Raw genomic sequence first — 22,683 nt, 5'->3', positions numbered from 1 at the left:
AGGACTTTAGTCTAGCCCCCTGACAGGATCCAGGAGCTGCAGGTGCGTGCACACGAACTGGGGGCAGCTCTCAGTTTTAAAAGCACAAGGGGCAGAGACACGCTGGGCATTGGGTTCGACCTTTGGGAGTGTTGCTATGGGGCGCACAACCGGGGAGGCTGCGGTTTTTAGCAACGCAAACAGAAATGGAGACTGTGTGACCTGGAGAGCTCAGTGAAGAGCAGACTACAATTTTTCTGTTCTGAGACAGAGGTTTTGTTGTGGTCACTTTTGCTCTGACACTCAGAAGAGATGCAGAAAGCCGCCAGGGAAAGCTGCCAGAGAACAATTTGCTGCAACATGGACGGCACTGGAGGAGATAATGCTAAGTGAAATAAGTCAAGCAGAGAAAGACAATTATCATATGGTTTCTCTCATCTATGGAACATAAGAACTAGGAAGATCGGTAGGAGAAGAAAGGGATAAAGAAAGAGGGGGTAATCAGAGGGGGGAGCGAAGTATGAGAGACTATGGACTCTGAGAAACAAACTGAGGGCTCTGGAGGGGAGGGGGGTGGGGGAATGGGATAGGCTGGTGATGGGCAGTAAGGAGGGCAGGTATTGCATGGTGCACTGGGTGTTAGACGCAACTAATGAATCATCGAACTTTACATCAAAAACCAGGGATGTACTGTAAGGTGACTAACATAATATAATAAAAAAATATTTTTTAAAAAAGTCCCCAAAACTGGTTTTCATGGAGCCCATCCCCCTGAGGGCAGGGCAACTCTGCCAAAGCAAGGTTGCCTGAGTAACAGCGCAGCAGGCCCCTCCCCCATAAGACAGGCTGGAAGAACAAGAGGACAAGAACCCTAAGATCCCTACAAAACAGGTGCATATTGCTTGCATCGTGGTTAATACTTTGGACTCTGTACATTCCCTCAACCACCCCCCTGCAGAATGACTAGGAGGAGGAACCCCCAACAAAGAAAAGAGTCAGAGACTGTGGCCTCTGCCACAGACCTAATGAAAATGGATATAAGCAAGATGTCAGAAATAGACTTCAGAGTAACAACTATTAAGTCAGTGTCTAGGCTTGAGAAAAATATTAGCAATAATATAGAATCTCTAAAGACAAAAATGAGACCTAATCAGGCCAAACTTAAAAATGTGATAAATGAAATGCAGTCTAAACTGGATACTCTGCCAGGGTAAACGAGGCAGAGGAACGAATTAGTGAGCAAGAAGATAAGATGATAAAAAGAAGGAAACTGAGGAGGCCTGGGAAAAACAAATTAAAGCCCAAGAGATCAGACTGAGAGAGATTAATGATGCCATGAAAAGTTCCAATGTCAGAACTGCTGGGATCCCTGAAGAGGTGGAGAGAGAGAGGTCTAGAAGATATATTTGAGCAAATCGTAGCTGAGAACTTCCCTAATCTGGGGAAGGAAACAAGCATTCATGTCCAAGAGGCAGAGAGGAACCCTCCCAAGATCAATGAGAACAGACCAATGGCCTGACATGTAATAGTACAATTCGCAAATCTTAGCTCCAAGGAAACAATCTTGAAAGCAGCTATGGGGAAGAGGTTTCTTATGTACAGAGGGAGGAACATCAGAATAATGTCAGACCTGTCCACAGGACCTGGAAAGCCAGAAAGGGCTGGCGAGACAAATTCAGGGTACTAAATGAGAAAATCATGCAGCCAAGGATACTTTATCCAGCAAGGCTATCATTCAAAATGGATGGAAAGACAAGGAGCTTCCAAGACCGGAGAAACTGAAAGAATGTGTGACCACCAAGCTGACCCTGCAAGACATATTCAGGGGGGTTCTACAAAAGAAGAAAGACCCCAAGAGTAATACAGACCAGAAATTTACAGAGACAATCTATAAAAACAAGGACTTCACAGGCACCACGATGGCAATAAAATCATATCTTTCAATAAATCACTCTCAACATGAACGGCCTAAATGCTCCCATGAAACGGCACAGGGTTGCAGATTGGATAAAAAAGACATGACCCATCCATATGTTGTCTACAAGAGACTCAATTTTGAACCTAAAGATTCCTCCAGACTGAAAGTGAGGGGATGAAGAACCATTTTTCATGCCAATGGACCTCAAAAGAAAGCTGGGGTAGCAATTCTCATATCAGACAAATTATATTTTAAGCTAAAGACTGTAGTAAGAGATACAGAAGGATACTATATCATTCTTAAAGGGTCTATCCAATAAGAAGATCTAACAATTGTAAATATCTATGCCCCCAACATGGGAGCAGCCAACTACATAAGCCAACTATTAACCAAAATAAAGAAACATATTGATAATAATACATTAATAGTAGGAGACCTCAAGACTTCACTCTCAGCAATAGACAGATAGTGTGAGCAGAAGACCAACAAAGAAACAGGAGCTCTGAATGACACACTGGACCAGATGGACTTCATAGATATATACAGAACATTCCACTCTAAAACAACAGAATACTCATTCTTCTTGAACGCACATGGAACTTTCTCCAGAATAGACCACATACTGGGTCACAAATCAGGTCTCAATTGATACCAAAAGATTGAGATTATTCCCTGCATATTCTCAGACCACAACATTTTGAAACAGGAACTCCATTACAAGAAAAAATTTGGAAGGAATTCAAATGCTTGGAAGTTAAAGACCATCTTGTTTAAAAATGTTTGGGTCAACCAGGAAATTAAAGAAGAACTTAAACAATTCATGGAAACCAATGAGGAGGAAAACACACTGGTTCAAAACCTATGGGATACTGCAAAGGCTGTCCTAAGGGTGAAATACAGAGCCATCCAAGCCTCACACAAAAAAATAGAAAAATCCCAAATACACAAGCTAACCTTACACCTTAAGGAACTGGAGAAAGAACAACAAATAAAACCTAAACCAAGCAGGAGAAGAGAAATAATAAAGATTAGAGCAGAGATCAATGCATTAGAAACCAGAAATACAGTAAAGCAAATCAAGGAAACTAGAAGCTGGTTCTTTGAAAGAATTAATAAGATCGATAAACCACTGGCCAGACTTATCCAAAAGAAAAGAGAAAGGACCCAAATTAATAAAATTATGAATGAAAGGGGAGAGATCATGACTAACACCAAGGAAATAGAAACAATTATCAGGAATTATTATCAGCAACTATATGCCAATAAATTAAGCAACCTGGAAGAAATGGATGCCTTCCTAGAAACCTATAAACTACCAAGACTGAAACAGGAAGAAACTGACAATCTGAATAGACTAATAACCAGTAACGAAATTGAAGCAGTAATCAAAAACTCCCAAAAAACAAGAGTCCAGGGACTGCTGGATTCCCAGGGGAATTCTACCAAACATTTAAAGAAGAAATAATACCTATTCTACTGAAGCTCCTTAAGAAAATAGAAACAGAAGGAACACTTCCAAACTCATTCTATGAAGCTAGCATTACCTTGATCCTCAAACCAGGCAAAGACCCCATCAAAAAGCAGAATTACAGACCAATATCCCTGATGAATATGGATGCCAAAATTCTCAAGATCCTAGCCAATAGGATCAAACAGTACACTAAAAGGATTATCTACCACGACCAGGTAGGATTTATACCTGGATGCAAGGACGGTTCACATTCACAAATCAATCAGTGTGATAGAACACATTAAAAACAGAAGAGACAAGAACCATATGATCCTCTCAATTGATGCAGAAACAGCATTTGAGAAAATACAGCATCCTTTCCTGATTAAAACTCTTCAGAGTACAGGGATAGAGGGAACATTCCTCAATATCAGAAAAACCATCTATGAAAAGCCCACAGCGAATATCATTCTCAATGGGGAAAAGCTAAGAGCTTTTCCCTTAAGATCAGGAACACGACAGGGATGCCCACTCTCACCACTATTGTTCAACAGAGTGCTAGAAGTCCTAGCATCAGCAATCAGATGACAAAAAGAAATAAAATGTATTTAAATTGGTTAAGAAGAAGTCAAACTCTCTCTCTTCACAGATGACATGATATTTTACTTGGAAAAGCCAAAAGACTCCACCACCAAATTACTAGAACTCATACAGCAATTCAGTAATGTGGCAGGATACAAAATCAATGCACAGAAATCAGCTGCTTTTCTATACACTAACAATGAGACTGAAGAAAGAGAAATTAGAGAATTGATTCCATTTACAAAGGCACCAAAAACTATAAGATACCTTGGAATAAACCTAACCAAGGAGGTAACGGATTTATACTCTAGAAACTATAGAACGCTTATGAAAGAAATTGAAGAAGACACAAAAAGATGGAAAAACATTCCATGTTCATGCATTGGAAGAATAAACTTGTGAAAATGTCTATGCTGCCCAGAGAAATCTATACTTTCAATGCCATCCCTATTAAAATACCAATGGTATTTTTCAAAGAGCTGGAACAAACAATTCTAAAATTTGTATGGAACCAGAAAAGGTCCCGAATCACGAAGGAAATGTTGAAAAAGAAAAACAAAGCTGGGGGCATCACACTGCCTGATTTCAAGCTATACTACAAAGCTGTGATCACCAAGACAGCATGGTACTGGCACAAAAACAGACACATAGATCAATGGAACAGAATAGAGAACCCAGAAATGGACCCTAAACTCTATGGTCAACTAATTTTGACAAAGCAGGAAAAAACATCCAATGGAGAAAAGAGTCTCTTCAATAAATGGTGCTGGGAAAATTGGACAGCCATATACAAAAGAATGAAATTCAACCATTCTCTTACACCACACACAAAGATAAACTCTAAATGGATGAAAGATCTCGATGTGAGACAGGAATCCATCAAAATCATAGAGGAGAACATAGGGCACATATTGCAATGAGCACTGGGTGTTATAAGCAAACAATGAATCATGGAACACTACATCAAAAACTAATGAAGTACTGTATGGTGACTAACATAATAAAAAATCTATAAAAATACTTGTACATAAATCTAATAAAATATATGTAAGATCTATCTGCTGGAAACCACAAAATACTAACTAAAGAAAAAGAAAAGATCTAAAAAATTGGAAAGATTTACTATGTTTATGGATTAGAAGACTCAATATTGTTGTCAATTCTTTGTAAACTGTTCTAAAGACTCAATAAAATTCCAATCCAAATTAAAAAAAAAAGATAAGCAAAAATAAGCATAATAATAAAGGACCAAAGCCTTGACCCTTTTCTTATCAAGCACTGTATCCAGTGTTTTATACTGTTATCTTTTAAATTATAACAAATTCACAAAAGAAACTATTTGTCTCCTGGAAAAAATAAATAAATTAAATAAATAAAATGGCTCATTGAAAAGCATTCTTATCACTCTATATCAAGTGTCTTTATTTGGATATGCAGTATACAGATAGATCCCTGGAGATTCCTAACACATTTTCAATGAGTCTGTGAGTTCAAAATTCTTTTTCATAAAAATACTTTTAAATGTGTGGAGGTCCCTTAAAAAGTTAAAAATTGAGCTATCCTATGATCCAGCAATTGCACTACTAGGTATTTACCCCAAAGATACAGATGTGGTGAAGAGAAGGGCCATATGCACCCCAATGTTCATAGCAGCATTGTCCACAATAGCTAAATTGTGGAAGGACCCGAGATGCCCTTCAACAGATGACTGGATTAAGAAGATGTGGTCGATATATACAATGGAATATTACTCAGCCATCAGAAAGAACGATTTCTCAACATTTGCAGCAACATGGACGGGACTGGAGGAGATTATGCTAAGTGAAATAAGTCAAGCAGAGAAAGACAATTATCATATGGTTTCACTCATTTATGGAGCATAAGAAATAGGAAGATCGGTAGGAGAAGGCAGGGAAGAACGAAGGGGGGGTAAACAGAAGGGGGAATGAACCATGAGAGACTATGGACTCTGGGAAACAAACTGAGGGCTTCAGAGGGGAGGGGGATGGGGGAATGGGATAGGGCAGTGATGGGTATTAAGGAGGGCACGTATTGCATGTTGCACTGGGTGTTATATGCAAATAATGAATCATGGAACATTACATCAAAAACTAAGGATTTACTGTATGGTTACTAACATAACATAATAAAAAATTATTATAAAAAATAAAAATAAAAAAGTAAAAATACATTATTCATCTTTCTACTGCATTGGTATTTTCATTGGGGGTGTAAAAGCAATGTTAAGTAAAATGCCTAGTGCTTTAACACAAATCAAATTAGTAACATAAAACTACTAAGCAGTCACCATCTTCTTCACCACTAGACACAGTAAAAAACAAACAAATAAATAAATATATTTCAGTTAATTGTGTCTTTTATGAAAAAGTAAAATAAGTTTTTAAGTTTCATTCCCTGAATATGATTTTTTAAATATTCTGTGTGATGAAGTGGGAAATACGAATAAAGCATTTCTATAGCAAATGAAATTATAATGGAAGCTCTGAGAAAAATTACTTGTGTCACTGAGTTGTGAACTAGCCACTTTTTTCATGGAATACCATTTTTTTGAAAGAATGACCTAAAAATTATGGTTCTTTAGACTTGGATATTTATCAGACTTTTTCTTGAAAATTAATGAAGAGGTGTTACTATTTCAAAGAAAAGAACTGACAATATTTGCTGCTAATGATAAAATTGGAACTTTTAAGTGAAAACTAGAATTTTGAAACACTGATATCCACTATTGTATGACAAATTTACAATTCTTAAAAATTATTATGATAACATCATGTTGATATTAATAAATGTGATGCTTTGATAATGTATGATGAGATGGGTCATCACTAGGAAGGTATGTATCAGTGAACCAGTATTTTTCAAATAACCAAAATACGATGTTACAAATTTATGCATGGTTAAAGATATACTCAAATCGCAAGATACACCAATGAATATTATTATGAAAGAGAATAAGAAATGTTTGTTAATGTGTTTTCAGATTCCAAATTTCAACTAACTGCTAGAAAATTATCATTAATTGAGTTTTGGTGAAGTAACAAACGATACCCAAATTTGTTTAAAAGGCTACTGAAATACTCCTCCATTTTTCAACTACATACCTGCATGAGGCTGTATTTTCTCCATATATTTTAAGCAAAAAAAAGCAAAAGATTAAAATGCAGAGCCAGATATACAGTCTCCAATGAGAATCTAGTTTCTTTTATTAAGTAAATATAAGAGATATTTGAAAAAATATAAAGCAAGCCACTCTTCTAATATTTTTAAATTTTGTAAAAAAGCTATTTATCACTAATGTTGACTTCAACATGCAATGGGTTTATTAGTGATATATTTAAATAGGTTGATAAATATTTTTAAAATTTCTGCTTTAATTTCCAAATATGGTTAATATTGATAGATAAAACCCATATTGACCACAGCTCTTCAGGGTACTCAATAATTTTTAGGAGTTATAAAGGATTTCTGAGACTAAAGCAACCACTTGCTTTGAACCATAGAACAATTAAAAAAGGGACTGAAAATAGACTAAGATAGAGATGCTCCCCACTTTGCTATGGCTTTGAGTCTAAGTAATTTGGGCTAAGAGTGGAAAAAAGCAGATGGTGATAAAACAGATACGAGACACAATTCATCTCCTCCTCACTAGGATCTAAGGACCCCACCACACATTCATTCAGATGGAGATTTCTTTTTCTGTAGAAAGCCATTTGATTCTATTATACATATCACAAAGTTAACTTGCAATGGCTTTAGTTTAGAAATAATAAAAACTGTATTAGTACCATAATACTGGACCACCACAGGGAGGGTGTTCAAGGTAATAATGCTCACTGCTTGACAAACTAAATACATCAGAACTGGGGTTTCTCTCAATAATAGAATCATTAGAACTTACCTGCACAAAGAAATACCATGGCTTGGGTACACCATACTTCCCTGGAAAGACAGCATCTATATACCAGGTCATAAGGCCAAACAAGAAAGCATCAAATAAAAGCATTCCAATAATATGAGCAAAAGTAAGGTCATCATCTGGGTTCACTGGTGACAGGATGTTATCCCACTGGACACCATATTCTGAAACATAATAGTGGACAGTTACTTGAGGTGCCCAACTGTGACTAGAACAAAGTTATCCAGCTGTTTCATCATTAAACAACAAGAATGTACTGGTATTCTCTGGAGACAGGTACTATTTGTTATTTGCTGATACTTTGGAATTCAGGTTGTCCAAGAAGATAATAAAGTAAGTAATGATACAATTTGTCTCTTCCTACAGCCAAACTCAACTAAAAGTTAGTAGTGACAGAAACAAAAATAAAGTCACAAAAAGTCCATAAAGTAAGCTTTAAAGCCGTAAACAGGCCTATTGGTTGGGATGGTGACACTATCCTCCATTCTCTTTCATGCAAATCTCCACTGAAATAACCAGCAAGATATATAAAGTTGGAAATACATTCGTCAATACAAAAATAAGGTTTGGCTTCTAGTTTCTGGTCTGGCATGTAAGGAGCTCAGGAGACCACTCCATCCTAACAAGAAGTAAAAAGGGGAACTGAAAAATCACCCATGCTTCTCAGATCCATTACAGATATGAGGTCACAGGGCACACCACTGCCCCCACAACTGGAGAGACAGATAGGCAGACACAGAGAATTTAATGAAACAGAAACACTGAGCAGGAACCTCCAAGGGAACCAGACCTGGGGTAGGAAAACCTGAACTATAACGGATGAATTGCCAAGGCCCAGGGTAGACAAGTCTGAGGGTTAAAAACTCCAGGCGATCAAGTCACTGAGGGTTATCCAAGCTTTTGCAAGTTTTACCTTCGGGAGCCCTGCCAGTTCCTCACAGTGCATATCAGAGAAAAATCCCCTCATACTTCTAGGAGGGAGAGGGAAAAAAGAGCCATTTTGAAATGTGCCTGAGTATTCCGTTCCTAATCAGGCCTTCCTTCATGAGAAACTATTTTACCAGAGCCTAACTTACCTAGGGGAAGGGAAATACCTAACTCTAGCCCCCTCTGGCCATCCTGTCCCATCTAAGCAGGGCCAAAAACTGAGAAGCACTGATGAAGTTCATAGTCCAAGGGTACAAGCTTATCAAGTGACTGAGGCCTAGTCATAGGACCATGCACCTTACCTCTACATCACTATTTACTTTGGCTCCTTTTACCCAATACCTCATATCCACTTTTTTTTAAAGATTTTATTTTAATTAATTAATTAATTTTATTTGAGAGTGAGAGAGAAAGAACATGAGCAGGAAGGGCAAAGGGAGAGGGAGAGAGAGAATCCCAAGCAGACTCCCTCCTAGGCACAGAGCCCAATGGGGGGGCTTGATCTCAGGATCCCAAGATCATGACCTGAGCCGAAATCAAGAGTCGGACACTTAACTGACTGAGCACCCTGGTGCCCCCCATATCCAAATTTTAACAAAAAATTTCAAGGCATACTGAAGGGCAAAGAATACAGTTTGAAGAGAGTGAACAAGCATCTGAATTAGACTTCGACAGGACAAAGATGTTAGGATTATCTGACCAGGAGTTTTAAAAAACAGATTAACATGGCAAGTGCTTTAATGGAAGAAGTATACAACATGTAAGACCAGATGGATAATGTATGCAGAGAGATGGAAATTCTAAGAAAGAATAAAAAAGAAGTGCCAGAGTCCTTGGTGTGGCTACAGAGGAGGCTGTGACGTGAGAATGATGGGCAGGAAGGTGGGAGAGAGGAGAAGCCTGAGAAGCCACAGCTAGGTACAGCCTGTGGAGTAACAGGGGAAAGTTCAGTCACAGTGCTGAGAGGTGACCAGCTGAATGAGAAGGTACAGACCTCTAAACAGAGCCCATACAGACCTCCAAGTTTGGGTATGGGAGCCTGATGATAAAGAAAGCAAGCATTAGCCATATTCATCCAACTTGGATCAAGTACACCCAAACTAAAGAAACTTCCAATTCTTGCTCCACAAGCCTTTCGGTGGCAGCAGCTTTAAATGAAGATGAAGATAGGCAACCAGAAGACATGCTTCCTGAAGCTGTGAAAATACTAGAAGGGATGCACCAACATCAGTAGGACTTAACACCTTCAAACAGAGGAAAGCAGGATTTTCTGACAACTGCCTATGGGGCTGAAATATAAAATCTCTTCTTTGAAAGGTCCATGACGAAGACAATTAAAATAAGGGTGTGAGGTGGGTACAAAGGGAAACGAGCAGGTTCCTTTTGGAGCCGCTTTTCTTTGTAAAGGTTGAGTGCTACACAAATACATGAATTTGAAATTAGAGGTAATGTACGTTTTATATACAGATTTCAAGACATTTGCTAATTTTACAGTTTCACACGATTCATTTACAAAGGTTACAAACAATGAAGAAATCAGAAATAGTACCTTGTAAGAACTGCTTTTTTTCGTTAGAAACAGCTATTAGCACACTGAGTGGGAAGCAAAATGTTGCTATTTAAACAGCAAGCGGGGATGCCTGGGTGGCTCAGTTGGTTAAGCATCTGCCTTCGGCTCAGGTCATGATCCCAGGGTCCTGGGATCAAGTTCTGTATCAGGTTTCCTGCTCAGTGGGGAGCCTGCTTCTCCCTCTGCCTGCCACTCCCCCTGCTTGTGCTCATGCTCTCTCTCTCTCTCTGAGACAAATAAATAAAATCTTACAAAAAACAAAACAAAACAAAACAAAACTGTAAGCGATTACCCCCTAACTTAACTCCTTCATTACCTAAACTGGCTCCCAGGAACTGCCTTATACAGAAAGAGTATTGTACTGATTAAAGTTTCTAATAATCCTTCCTATTTCATTGGTGTTGGTTGTGACCTCTCCCTTTTCATTCATAATTTCATTAATTTGGGTCCTTTCTCTATTCTTTTGGATAAGTCTTGCCAGTGGTTTGTCAATTTTATTTATTCTTTCAAAGAACCAGCTTCTAGTTCTGTTGATCTGCTCTACTGTGCTCCTGGTTTCTAATTCATTGATCTCTGCTCTAATCTTGATCAACTGCTTTCTCGTGCATGGATTACGCCTGTCCCTCTGTTGCTGTTCCAGCTTCTTGAGGTGAGAATATAAAAACTGCATTTTAGATTTTTCTATTCTTTTGAGTGAGGCTTGGATGGCTATGTATTTTCCCCTTAGGACTGCCTTTGCAGTGTCCCATAGGTTTTTGTTTTCATTCTTCTTGGTCTCCATAAATTGTTAAAATTGATTTTTGATTTCCTGGTTTATCGAATCATTCCTGAGCAGGATGGTTTTTAGTCTCCAAGTGTTTGAGTTTCTTCCAAATTTTTCCTTGTGGTTGAGTTCCAATTTCAAAGCACTGTGGTCTGAGAATTTGCAGGGAATAATTTCAGTCTTTTGGTATCGATTGAGACCTGTTTGTGACCCAGAACATGGTCTATTCTTGAGAATGTTCCAGGGGCATTAGAATAGAATGAGTATTCTTCTGTTCTGGGGTGTAGTGTTCGATATATATCTATGAGGTCCAACTCATCTAGTATGTCATTCAAAGCTCTGAATGGAAAATGTTACTAGGCTACTGACTAAAAATAAATTTAGATAATATTAAAACAGTTTTTTTCCTTATGAGCATTTGTTTTGCTTCAAGTCATCATAAACTAGGTATTGCCTTGTTATCAGTGATTACAGATGCTTCTTTAAAAATATTTTCTAAACTCTTATGTAGACTATTGAGTATTTGAAAGAGCCCACTTCATCTTGATGGGTAATGTCTACCGTCGTTAGTCTCCAAAGAATAACAATTTGCTGCCAAATTAAATCAGCATTTTGAATGTGCTTTTCTCAGTTTTTAATATTAGCTGGAAATACTACTTACTTGAGGCAAATCATAAGGAAATTGTTTCTTTTAAAATACAAACTAACACCCAAACTTTTAGCATACATATTGCTGAATATTTGGCTGATTTTAGCCTTTAAAAGGTATAAACACCAAAAAAAAAAAAATTACACTGTATGAAAACAGAAAACAAGAAAATGCACTTTCTATAACTTTGTCAAAGCACTTGTTACTAACTTGCAAAATCCAATTTGAATTGAATTTAATACAGGATTTCTTATTAATACTATACTATGTGTATAGATTAAAATGTTTACACTAATGAATGCCCTCTCAAAACACTTTAGGTACTAAAAATAGAAGTAAATTCATCTTTAAACACCTGATGGAATCTCTGACCATATATACTTTGTTTGATCTGTGTGTTATAGGTTAGTTTGGGTTTTTCTGGGTTTTTAAAAAATTTTTTGTGTTGCATAGGAATTCCTTTTGAATGAGACAGTTAAACACATAGCCAAAGACAAAACAAACATACTACGTAATGATTTCCCTGAAAACCCCTTTAATGTTAATTTTGGAGGCAGCTCTTAGACTATTTTGTTGGTGTTACTACTTACTCTTTTATAAGCAGTGACACAGAGAAGTAGCCTCTATATATTCTTACACTATGTACATTTGCATTTAGAATGAGACCCAAGGGAGATAATGGAAATGTATATAGAACTATTAGTTCCTACTTACATGATTTAATTATATCAAGATATATCAATTGAACTCTAACTTGGAAGTAGACAAACTTTCCATTTTAGTCCATTTTATTGTTTATCTTAAAATAACATCCCACTCCTACATATTCTTTTCTTGACCCAGATGTACTGTTAATGGGACCTTAAACTGGTATGGCCACTGTGGAAAACAGTATGGAGGTTCCTCAAAAATTTCAAACATATAATCCAGCAACCCCTCTCCCAGGTGTATGCCCAAAAGAAATGAAAACAGGAAAAAAAATAGAAATGAAAACAGGATCTTGAAAAGATAGCTGTACCCCCAAATTCACTGCACCATTATTCAAACAGCCTAGGTATGGAAACAACCTAAGTATCCATCAACAAATGAATGGATAAAGAAAATACCCATTCTATTATCCAAGAAAATGTGATATATACACAGTTGACCCATGAACAACATGGGTTTGAATTGTGGGTCTACTTATACGTGGTTTTTTTCCAATAAATATATGTACAGGGGCACCTGGGTGGCCCAGTCAGTTACGTGTCTGACTCTTAGTTTAGGCTGAGGTCATGATCTCAAGGTTGTAAGATCAAGCCCCTTGTTAGGCTCCACACTCATCACAGAGTCTGCTTGAAAGATTCTCTCTCTCCCTCTCCCTCCCCCTCTGCCCCTCCTCCTGCTCGTGCTCCCTCTCAGATTAAATAAATAAATAAATAAATATCTTAAAAAATATGTATGTACAATACTGTAAATTTATTTTGTCTTCCTTATGATTTTCTTGATGCTTTCTTTTTTTAGCTTACTTTAAGAATATAGTATATAATACATATGACATATAAAATATGAATTAAGCTACTATTTATGGTATTGGTAAGACTTCCAGCCAACATTAGAGTATTAGTAGTTAAGTTTTTATGGAGTCAAAAGTTATATATGGATTTTCATGAGCAGTCAGTGCCCTAACCTCTGTATTGCTCAAGGGTCAACTGTTCATATATATACATACATATAGACACACACACACACACACACACACACACACACAGGAATATTATCGACCATAAAAAAGAAGGAAATCCTGCTATTTGCAACAACATGGATGAATCTGGAAGACATTATGCTAAGTGAAATTAGCCAGACATAAAAAGACAAATAATATATGATCTCACTTATATATTTTATCTAAACAGCTCCTGGAACCAGAGAGTAAAAGAATGATTTCCAGGGACCATGGGCTGGGAAAACTGGGAGATGTTAGTCAAAGGGAATAAGCTTTCAGTTATAAGATGAATAAATTCTGTGGATCTGACGTACAACATGGTAATTGTAGTTAATAATAATTTATTGAATTCTTGAAATTTGCTAAGAAATTGATCTTAAATATTGTCACCACACACACACACACACACACAAATAATATTTAAAGTAATGGATGTGTTAACTTGATTGTGATCATCACGTCACAGCATACATGTTGTATATTAAATCATCATGTATCATTGTACACCTTTTAAAAATTCACACTGCAAAACCTAAATATAGACACTTTTTTATGAACCATACCTCAATAAAGCTGGGGAAAAAGAAGGAAAAAAAAGTTACATGCTCATTTCAATGGATAAAGAAAGAGTATTAGACAATATCAATACTCTTTCATAATAATAACAATAATAATAAAAAACATTTAAAGATGGGAAAGAGAAAGCACTTTCTTAATGGGATAAAGGTCACCTATGAAAAACCCTCAACTAAAATAATAATCAAAAGTAAAAGACAGAAAACTTTCTTCCAAGATCAGGAACAAGATGAACACGTTCACTCTCCCACTTCTACTCAACGTCATACGTATATGAAGTTATAGCCATGGAAATTAAGCAAGACAAAGATATAAGGCAAATTAGGTAGGAAGAGGGGCGCCTGGGTGGCTCAGCCATTAAGCATCTGCCTTCGGCTCAGGTCATGATCCCAGGGTCCTGGGATCGAGCCCCACATTGGGCTCCCTGCTCAGCGGGAAGCCCCCTTCTCTCTCTCCCACTCCCCCTGCTTGTGTTCCCTCTCTTGCTGTCTCTCTCTCTGTCAAATAAATTAAAAAATTAAAAAAAAAAACTTAGGTAGGAAAAACTAAAACTACTCTTACAGATGACATAATCTTATGCATAGAAAATCCTAAAGACTCCGTCAAAAAGAATGTTAAAGCTAATAAAAGAATTCAGCGAAGTTGCAGGATACAAGGTCAACATACAATAATCAGCAATACATCTATCTATTCGTAATGAACAACTACAAAGGATTTTAAGATAACAATGCCATTTACGATAGCATCAAAGGAATGACATGCTTATCAATAAATTTAAACAGGAGCTGCAAGACTTGTATGCTGACTACTACAAAATATCACCGAAAGAAATTAAAGAAGACTTAAATAAGTGGGAAAACTTCCTGTGTTCTTAAATCAGAAGACTATATTATTAAGATGGCAACAGTACCCAAAGCAATCTGTAGATTCAAGACAATACCTATTGAATTCTCAAAAGCCCTTTTTGAGAAATGAAAAAGCTGAACCATAAATTTTTTTTAAGATTCATTTATTATTTATTTTAGAGAGTGAGAAAGTGAAAGCGTGAGCAGGGAGGGGGCAGAAGAAGCGGGAGAGAAAATCTCAAGCAGACTGCATGCTGAGCATAGAGCCTGACAGGGGACTCAATCTTATGACCTTGAAATCATGACCTGAGCCCAATTCATAAGTCAGACACTTAACCAACTGAGCCACCCAGGTGCCCCTGAACTATAATTTTATATGGAACTTCAAAGGATACATATACCTCTATGTTTATGGCAGAGTTACTTACAATAGCCAGATTACTGAAAGAGCCCAAGTGTCCATCAATTGATGAATGGAAAAAGAAGATGTGAGATAGATTTTTATATATATATATATATATATATATATATATATATTATTAGTCATATATCTTATGACTAATATATATATATATATTGGAATATTAGTCATAAAAAATAATGAAATCTTGTCATTTGCAATGATGTGGATGGAGATAGTATCATGCTAAGCAAAATAAGTCAGTCAGAGAAAGACAAATATCACGTGATTTCACTCATATGTGGAATTTAGGAAACAAAACAAGCATAGAGAAAAAGAGAGAGGGGGGCAAACCAAGAAACTGACTTTTAATTATAAAGAGCAAACTGATGGTTACTGGAGGGGAGATGGGTGGGAGGGATGGGTTAAATAGGTGATGGGGATTAAGGAGTGCGCCTGCTGTGATGAGCACCAGATGTCATCTGCAAGTGTTGAATCACTACACCTGAAACTGTTACACTGTACGTTAACTAACTAGGATTTAAAGAAAAACTTTTAAAAATAAAATAAAAAGTTAAAATCCAATTGTTGAAAAAGTTTATATGGAATTTCAAGAGACCCAGAATAGCCAAAACAATCTTGATAACAGAAGAACTAAGCTGAAAGACACACTTTCTGATTTCAGTACCACCAAGCTACAGTAATCAAACTGGTACTGGTGAAAGACAGACATATAGATCGAAGTAATACAACTGTGAGTAATGGCTAACTAGGTTTGACAAGGATTCCAAGACAATTACACTGGATGAAAAAGGTTTATTTCTACAAGTGATGTTGAAATAACTGGATATGCACATGCAAAAGAATAAAGTTGGACTCTTCCCTTACAGCAAGTATTAACTTTTTAAAATGGATCAAAAACCTAAATAGCTACTACTTTTTTAAAAAAAACTCTTAGGAAAAACATGCAGGCAAATATTCATGACTTTGGATTTGGCAAATATATGACACCAAAACACAAACAACAAAATAATAAATTGGATGTGATAAAAATTAAAAACATTTGTGCATAAAAGGGCACTATCAAGAAAGTTAAAACACAATCTACAGAATGGAAGAAAATATCATACAATAAAGGGGCTGTATCTGGAATATATAAAGAACTCTTACTCACTTACTACTTAACAAAAGACAAACAACACAATTTAAAATTAGGCAAAGGACTTGCATAGATATTTCTTCAAAAAAGTTGTACAAATGTCCAACAAGCACATGAAAAGATGCTTAATATCATTAGTCATTACAGAAAAAAGCCATGATAGCATGCCACTTCATACCCACCAGGATGAGAATATTAAAAAAGAGAGAGAGAAAAAATGCAACCTCAAATGAAGAGAAACATGAATTATAAAAAACAAAACAGAACAGAACAGACACATGTTATACAGCAAAGGTGAGGGATTTTTCATATGTAGTTAGGATCCCTAATTAGTTGACTCTTTACAATATAAAGAACTGAACTACTGATACAGCGTGGATGAAAAACAAATGCCTTAGGCTAAGTGGAAGAAGCCAGTGTCAGAACCATATAATTCCATTTGCATGGATTCTAGAAAACGCAAAACTGCCTAGATGAGCAGATCAATGACTGCTAGGTATTAGGGGTTGAATGGAAGGGGCAACACAAGGAAATTTTTTGTTATGAGGAAATGGTTCTGTTTCCTGATTGCTGTGGAGGTTAAATTAATATATACATTTATTGAAACTCACAAAACTGTACACCCCCAAAAGGGGCAATTTTACTGCATGTAAAGCTTAATAATATATTAAAGGACCCAGAAAAAAGATAATAAAGGAATATGAAGAACAACTTTATGTTCACAATTTTGACCACTTACATATAATGGACAAATTCTATACAAGACACAAGCTACTAAAACTTACTCAAGGAAAATGGATTTAGAAACACATTTCTACATCTATCGAAGAATTAAATTTGTTATCAAAACCCTACTCCAGGCCCACTTCTGGTAATTTACCCTTATTCTACATATCCAATAACACAAAAATACATATGGATAATTCATTTCAGGTTTAATTGCAAAATACTATAAGGCTCCTAAATGCTCATAGATAGAAGATAGGTTGAATGAACTTTGCCACACCCATACAATGTATCTCTAAAACTAATGAAAATGTGTCTGTAAGCTCATAAGGAATGTTTTCTAAAACATAATGTTAGCTGAAAAGCACATTGTAAAGGAGTATGCAGTACACTAACATTTTTAAAAGAAACTGAGGAAAACAAGAAAATATAGAAAATTGCAAATTTTTTAGAAAATAAAACACAGAAAAAGATAAAACAGAATTAAGTAAGATATTATCTCTACAAGGGTGAGATGTACTGGTAAGAGAAGGGAATGATTCTTATCTAACTATGCTTTTTCTATAGTTTTTACTTTCTACAAATTGTGTTAATGTTTTACATACTCAGAAATTTATATTAAACTAACAGTGGTGACAGGATGAAAAATGGGATACAAACAGAAACAAATGTGCCTACTTATATTTCGAATGAATAATTACACTGAAAGTAAAAAGGAGTACTAACCCAAGTAATTTTTTAACATAATACTTTGACTACACAGCCTCAGACTAAATGTAGAACTACAAACAATTACCATACTTAATATGTTTGTTGCTTACAGTGGTATGGGTGGGCAGTTCCCTAACTATTTCCGGAGTAGTACAAAACTGAACAAAAGTGTAATTATATTGATAATGGTGAGGGGGGCACATTTCTCTTGTCCCTATATATACAGGGAAAAGCTAGGAAGAACTCTTCACATTGGATAGGAATTAGATGCAACAGTGTGAACTCACAAATGTTAAAATATGGATATTAGCTGGCTGTCTCAACCTCAGCACTAGTGACATCTGAACCTGGATACTTCTGTTTCGGGGAATGTCCTGTACTCTGTAGCATATTTAGTGGCATCTCTGGCGTCTACACACTAGGTATCAGTAGTAGTCCTCCGCTAGACATGATAATCAAAAACCAAAAATATCTCTAGGCATTGCCAATACCCCCTAGGTGGCAAAACTGCTCCTCAAGATGAGCCCACTGATACAAAGACATGTAAATACATACATACATAATTTGCATATATATGTTCATGTACATAGGTATATATATATATAGTGTGTGTGTGTGTATATATATATATTACAGAGATATCATTTTTATGATAAAAAATACTACAATCCAGAAAAGAAATATTTAAGAAACACTACAATCCAATCTCACCCACTGTCCCACCCACTCCACTGGCAATCCCAGATCACATGCCTTTTCTTCCTGGGAATCAAATCACCAAAGTCAATTTTACAAAGTAAAGACTCACGCTTCATTTCCATCTTGCTTATAAAATCAACCCCCAAAGCTACAGCGACATTTGAAAAGAGACAGAAAGCCAGCTTCTCGGTGAGGGCCATCTGTGTATACAAGGTGCTCACGAACACATATGGAAAGAAGGTGACAAAATAGAGGAAACCTCCAACAGAAACAGCCAAAGTAGCTGAAAAGTAAGAAGGAAAACACAGAGTCAGTTCAAGTAAACTACAAAAGCTTGATGTAGAAATCTCATCTCATTACAAATAGCTCTAAAATGTAGACCCTACAAAAGAAGGGAAACTGCCTTGGTCACCACTGTATCATGAGCATCTGGAACAGTGCTGAACAGGTGCTCAATAAATATTTTTCCTTAAATGAATGAATGAATGAATGAGTGGTACAGGGAATAAACTTTGCTGGAATTCATCCTCCTTCTAATGCTAATGCTATGACAATGAATATTTACTTATCTAAAAAAGGACTTATGTTTATAAAAGCTTCCTTTTTCATTTTTAATTCGTGACTGCTCAGCCTAACGATCTCTAGATGGACACCACCACTAATCTCATCATATGAATACACCTGTTTCCATTTATTTTGGAATGTTGGAAGATGAAAACTGAAAAAGCTGACAGTGGTTTTAGACAATATATTTTCAGTCTTATCCATGATACTTTGAATACTTATTTAATACTTTATAAAACAGTACATTAAAAAGACAGAAAAAAGTCAGTGTAGCAGAGAAGCATCTGGATTAGGATGCTATGTGTCACGGGGATTGCATTATTTCAGACCAACTCTTTCAATGACAACAGAAAAATCTAGACAAATTATTTTTTAAATTTGTTTATATGTTAAAGTGATACTTTTTAAGTTAGTTAAGTGACAGAGAGCTACCAGTAAGGGATAATTTGCAGGGCCAAAATCGAGGTAAGAAGAGAACTCAGGAGAGGTAAGTCTAAAATTTCATGCTAATTTTCACCTCGAAGCATTTGTAAAATCTGTGGCTGAGAGTCTGAGGGACTGAGCAGAGTTTTTGACAATGTCAAAGGCATACAGAAATTAAGACACGCTAAAGAAAAGAAGCCATAATTAATACCTCAAACTTTTACTTAGGGCCCTGAAAGGCTACATCTAAAGTACAGGTGTACCAGAAACGGATCATTTTCAATCACCTCAAATTCTTATTGGATTATTATCACACCCCTAATCTAGGGGTGCTAGAGCCCCACACCTAAATGACTGATGGATTTAAAAGTAAATCCTCTATGCAGGAAAAAAAGTCATCCAAAGACTCAAGTGATTTCCACAATTTTTATATGCAGTGCTTTACATTAAATAAATTACTAGGAATACCAGGTGTTCTGGGTTGAATTGTGTCCACCACCCCAATATTCACATGTTGAAGCCTTAACCTCCAGTATCTCAGAATATGCCATAGTTAGAGACAGGGCCTTTCAAAGGATGATTAAGTTAATATGAGGTCAGGTCACCCTCTGAGACGGTGTTTGTGAGTGTTAAAAACACTCCCCAAGATTTCATTCTTCTTTATGGCTGAGTAATATTCCTCTTTATGGCTGAGTAATATTCCCGTGTGTGTGTGTGTGTGTGTGTGTGTGTGCACGCGCATGCACGCATGTGTGTGCCACAGCTTCTTTATCCATTCATCAGTCAATGGACATTTGGGCTGTTTCCATAATTTGGCTATTATAGAATAATGCTGCTATAAACATCAGGGTACATATATCCTTTTGAATTAATATTTTTGTATTCTTTGGGTAAATACCTAGTAGTGCAATTACTGGATCATATAGTAGTTCTATTTTTAACTTCCTGAGGACTTCCAAGCTAGAGAGTATTATGGTAAGTGAAATATATCAGTCAGAGAAAGTCAAATACCATATGATTTCACTCACATGTGGACTTAAAAAACAAAACAAATGAGGGGCACCTGGGTGGCTCAGCTGGTTGAGCATCCAACTCTTGATCTTAAGGTCCTGAGTTCGGCCCCAGCCCAATGTGGAGTCTACTTAAACAAACAAACAAAGAAACAAACTAAGGGGGAGAAAAGAGAGAGAGAGAGAGAGAGGCAAACCAAAAAACAGATTGTTACTTCTAGAGAACACACTGATGGTTATAAGAGGGGAGGTTGTGGGGGGGAATGGGTTAGATAGGTGATAGGGATTAAGGAGTACACCTGTGATGAGGACGGTGTGCTGTATGGAAATGTTGAATCACTATATTGTACACCCGAAACTAACAGAATGCTGTTTGCTAACTATACTGGAATTTTAAATTAAATTAAATTATGTTAAATTAAAGGGGGAAAAAAAGGCCAGGATGTGGTGAAACAGGAACCCTTATTCACTGCTGGTGGGGATAAATATAAAATTGTATAGCCACACTGGGAAAAAATTGGGAAGTTCTCTAAAAGTTGAATTTAAATTTATCTCACAATCCAACAATTCCATTTCCAGAAGCGAAAACATACGTCCACACAAAGACTTGTATGTAAATAGCCATAGCAGTGTTATTCATAATGGCCTAAAATACTGTGAACAATTTAAATGTCTTTTAACCCTGGGATGCATAAACAAAATGTTATATATCCATATAAGGAAATATTATCCAGCAATTAACAGAAAGGAAATACTGATACATGCTAAAACATGAATGGATTTCAAAATCATTATGTTAAGAAGCTAGACTAGATATTTTAGAAGAAGAAAAGACTTCATACTTACTTTACCCATATACACCAAATGTCTAGATAAGCCAAATTTATGTAGAAAGAAAGCAGATAAGTTGTTGCCTTGTATCAGAGAGATAAGAATGAGGATTGACTGAAAATTAGCTCTAAGGAAATTCTAGGAGTGATGGAAAACTTCTAACATGAGACTTGGTGATGTTGCATAACTTGAAAAACCTACCAGTGGGTGAATTTTATGGTATGTATATTATACTTTTATAAAGCTGTAAAAATACGTGGTCAAAGATATAAACGGGCATTTTATAGAGGAAAATCACACATGGTTCTTATTAACCTAAAAATACGATCAGCATCAATAATTACCAGGAAATTACAAATTAAAAGTACTATGAGATACCTTTCACACCTCAAAATATGATACAAATTTTAAAAGTCTGAAACAACAGAGATACTTATGTACTGCTAGGAGAAATTTGAAATTGTACAACCATTTTGGAAACAGTCTGACATAACCTTGTAAGGTAACATGCTCACATACTCTGAGTAAGAAACTCCACTCCTAATTATGTGCCCCAGAAAAAATCTACCAGCTGACATATGTAAGAATGTTCACATCAATATTATTCATAACAATAACTAGAAACAACCCAAATACCCATCAAGTGTAAAACAGATAACTGTACAAGAGAACACTATATAGCAGTAAAAATGAAATCATAACTATATAAAGCTTAAATCATAACAGCATGTTACATCCAAATCATATAGTGTAATTTCACTAATAAAACTAAGCAATGCATTAACTAGTGATAGATACATAAGTGGGAAAGCTGTAAAGAAAAGTCAATCAGAATAGTGGTTATTATCAGAAAGGAGCACCCAAAGCGTTCCTTAGACACCAACAATTTCTGTTTTCCAGTGCGGTATGTTGAGTACTTGGGGGAGCACCTGGGTGTTCATTTTATTATTATGTACACTGTATATACACTCTTGCATTTGTTATCTCTTTCATGCCATGAAAAAGCTTAAAGGACTTATAATAAAAAATATGGAAAAGCATCAGTAGAAATATAATAGAATGATACCACCTCATATATAGATCATTCCCTAGGGAATACATGTAGTTTTATTTAGTCAAAAAGCCAACTAAAACAGGAATCACAAAAAACAATCAAAAATCTTCAGATATGTAAGCAGATGGCAAGAAGGATAAAGTAGCACTTCTGTAACTTCCAAATATAAAATTGTATATAACTCACTAATCTTCTGCTATTAAAA

The 22,683-nt window shown here is 36.1% G+C and overlaps 1 protein-coding gene across 1 annotated transcript in view; it reads right to left on the bottom strand.

Moving 5' to 3' along the window:
• Window positions 1–22,683, bottom strand: part of LOC113267546 (phospholipid-transporting ATPase ABCA3-like) — a 207,597-nt gene that overhangs the window by 87,546 nt on the left and 97,368 nt on the right. Inside the window, exons 9-10 of the mRNA XM_057314991.1 lie at window positions 18,706–18,879; window positions 7,849–8,030 (exon numbers count right to left, since the gene is read on the bottom strand). Of these exons, the coding sequence (XP_057170974.1) occupies window positions 7,849–8,030; window positions 18,706–18,879 (356 nt within the window). The remainder of the gene's footprint in view (window positions 1–7,848; window positions 8,031–18,705; window positions 18,880–22,683) is intronic.

Source organism: Ursus arctos, unplaced genomic scaffold (genome assembly GCF_023065955.2).
Source record: "Ursus arctos isolate Adak ecotype North America unplaced genomic scaffold, UrsArc2.0 scaffold_2, whole genome shotgun sequence".
In the NCBI taxonomy this organism is placed as follows: Eukaryota; Metazoa; Chordata; class Mammalia; order Carnivora; family Ursidae; genus Ursus; species Ursus arctos.
This window is presented reverse-complemented; position numbering and strand designations above follow the sequence as displayed.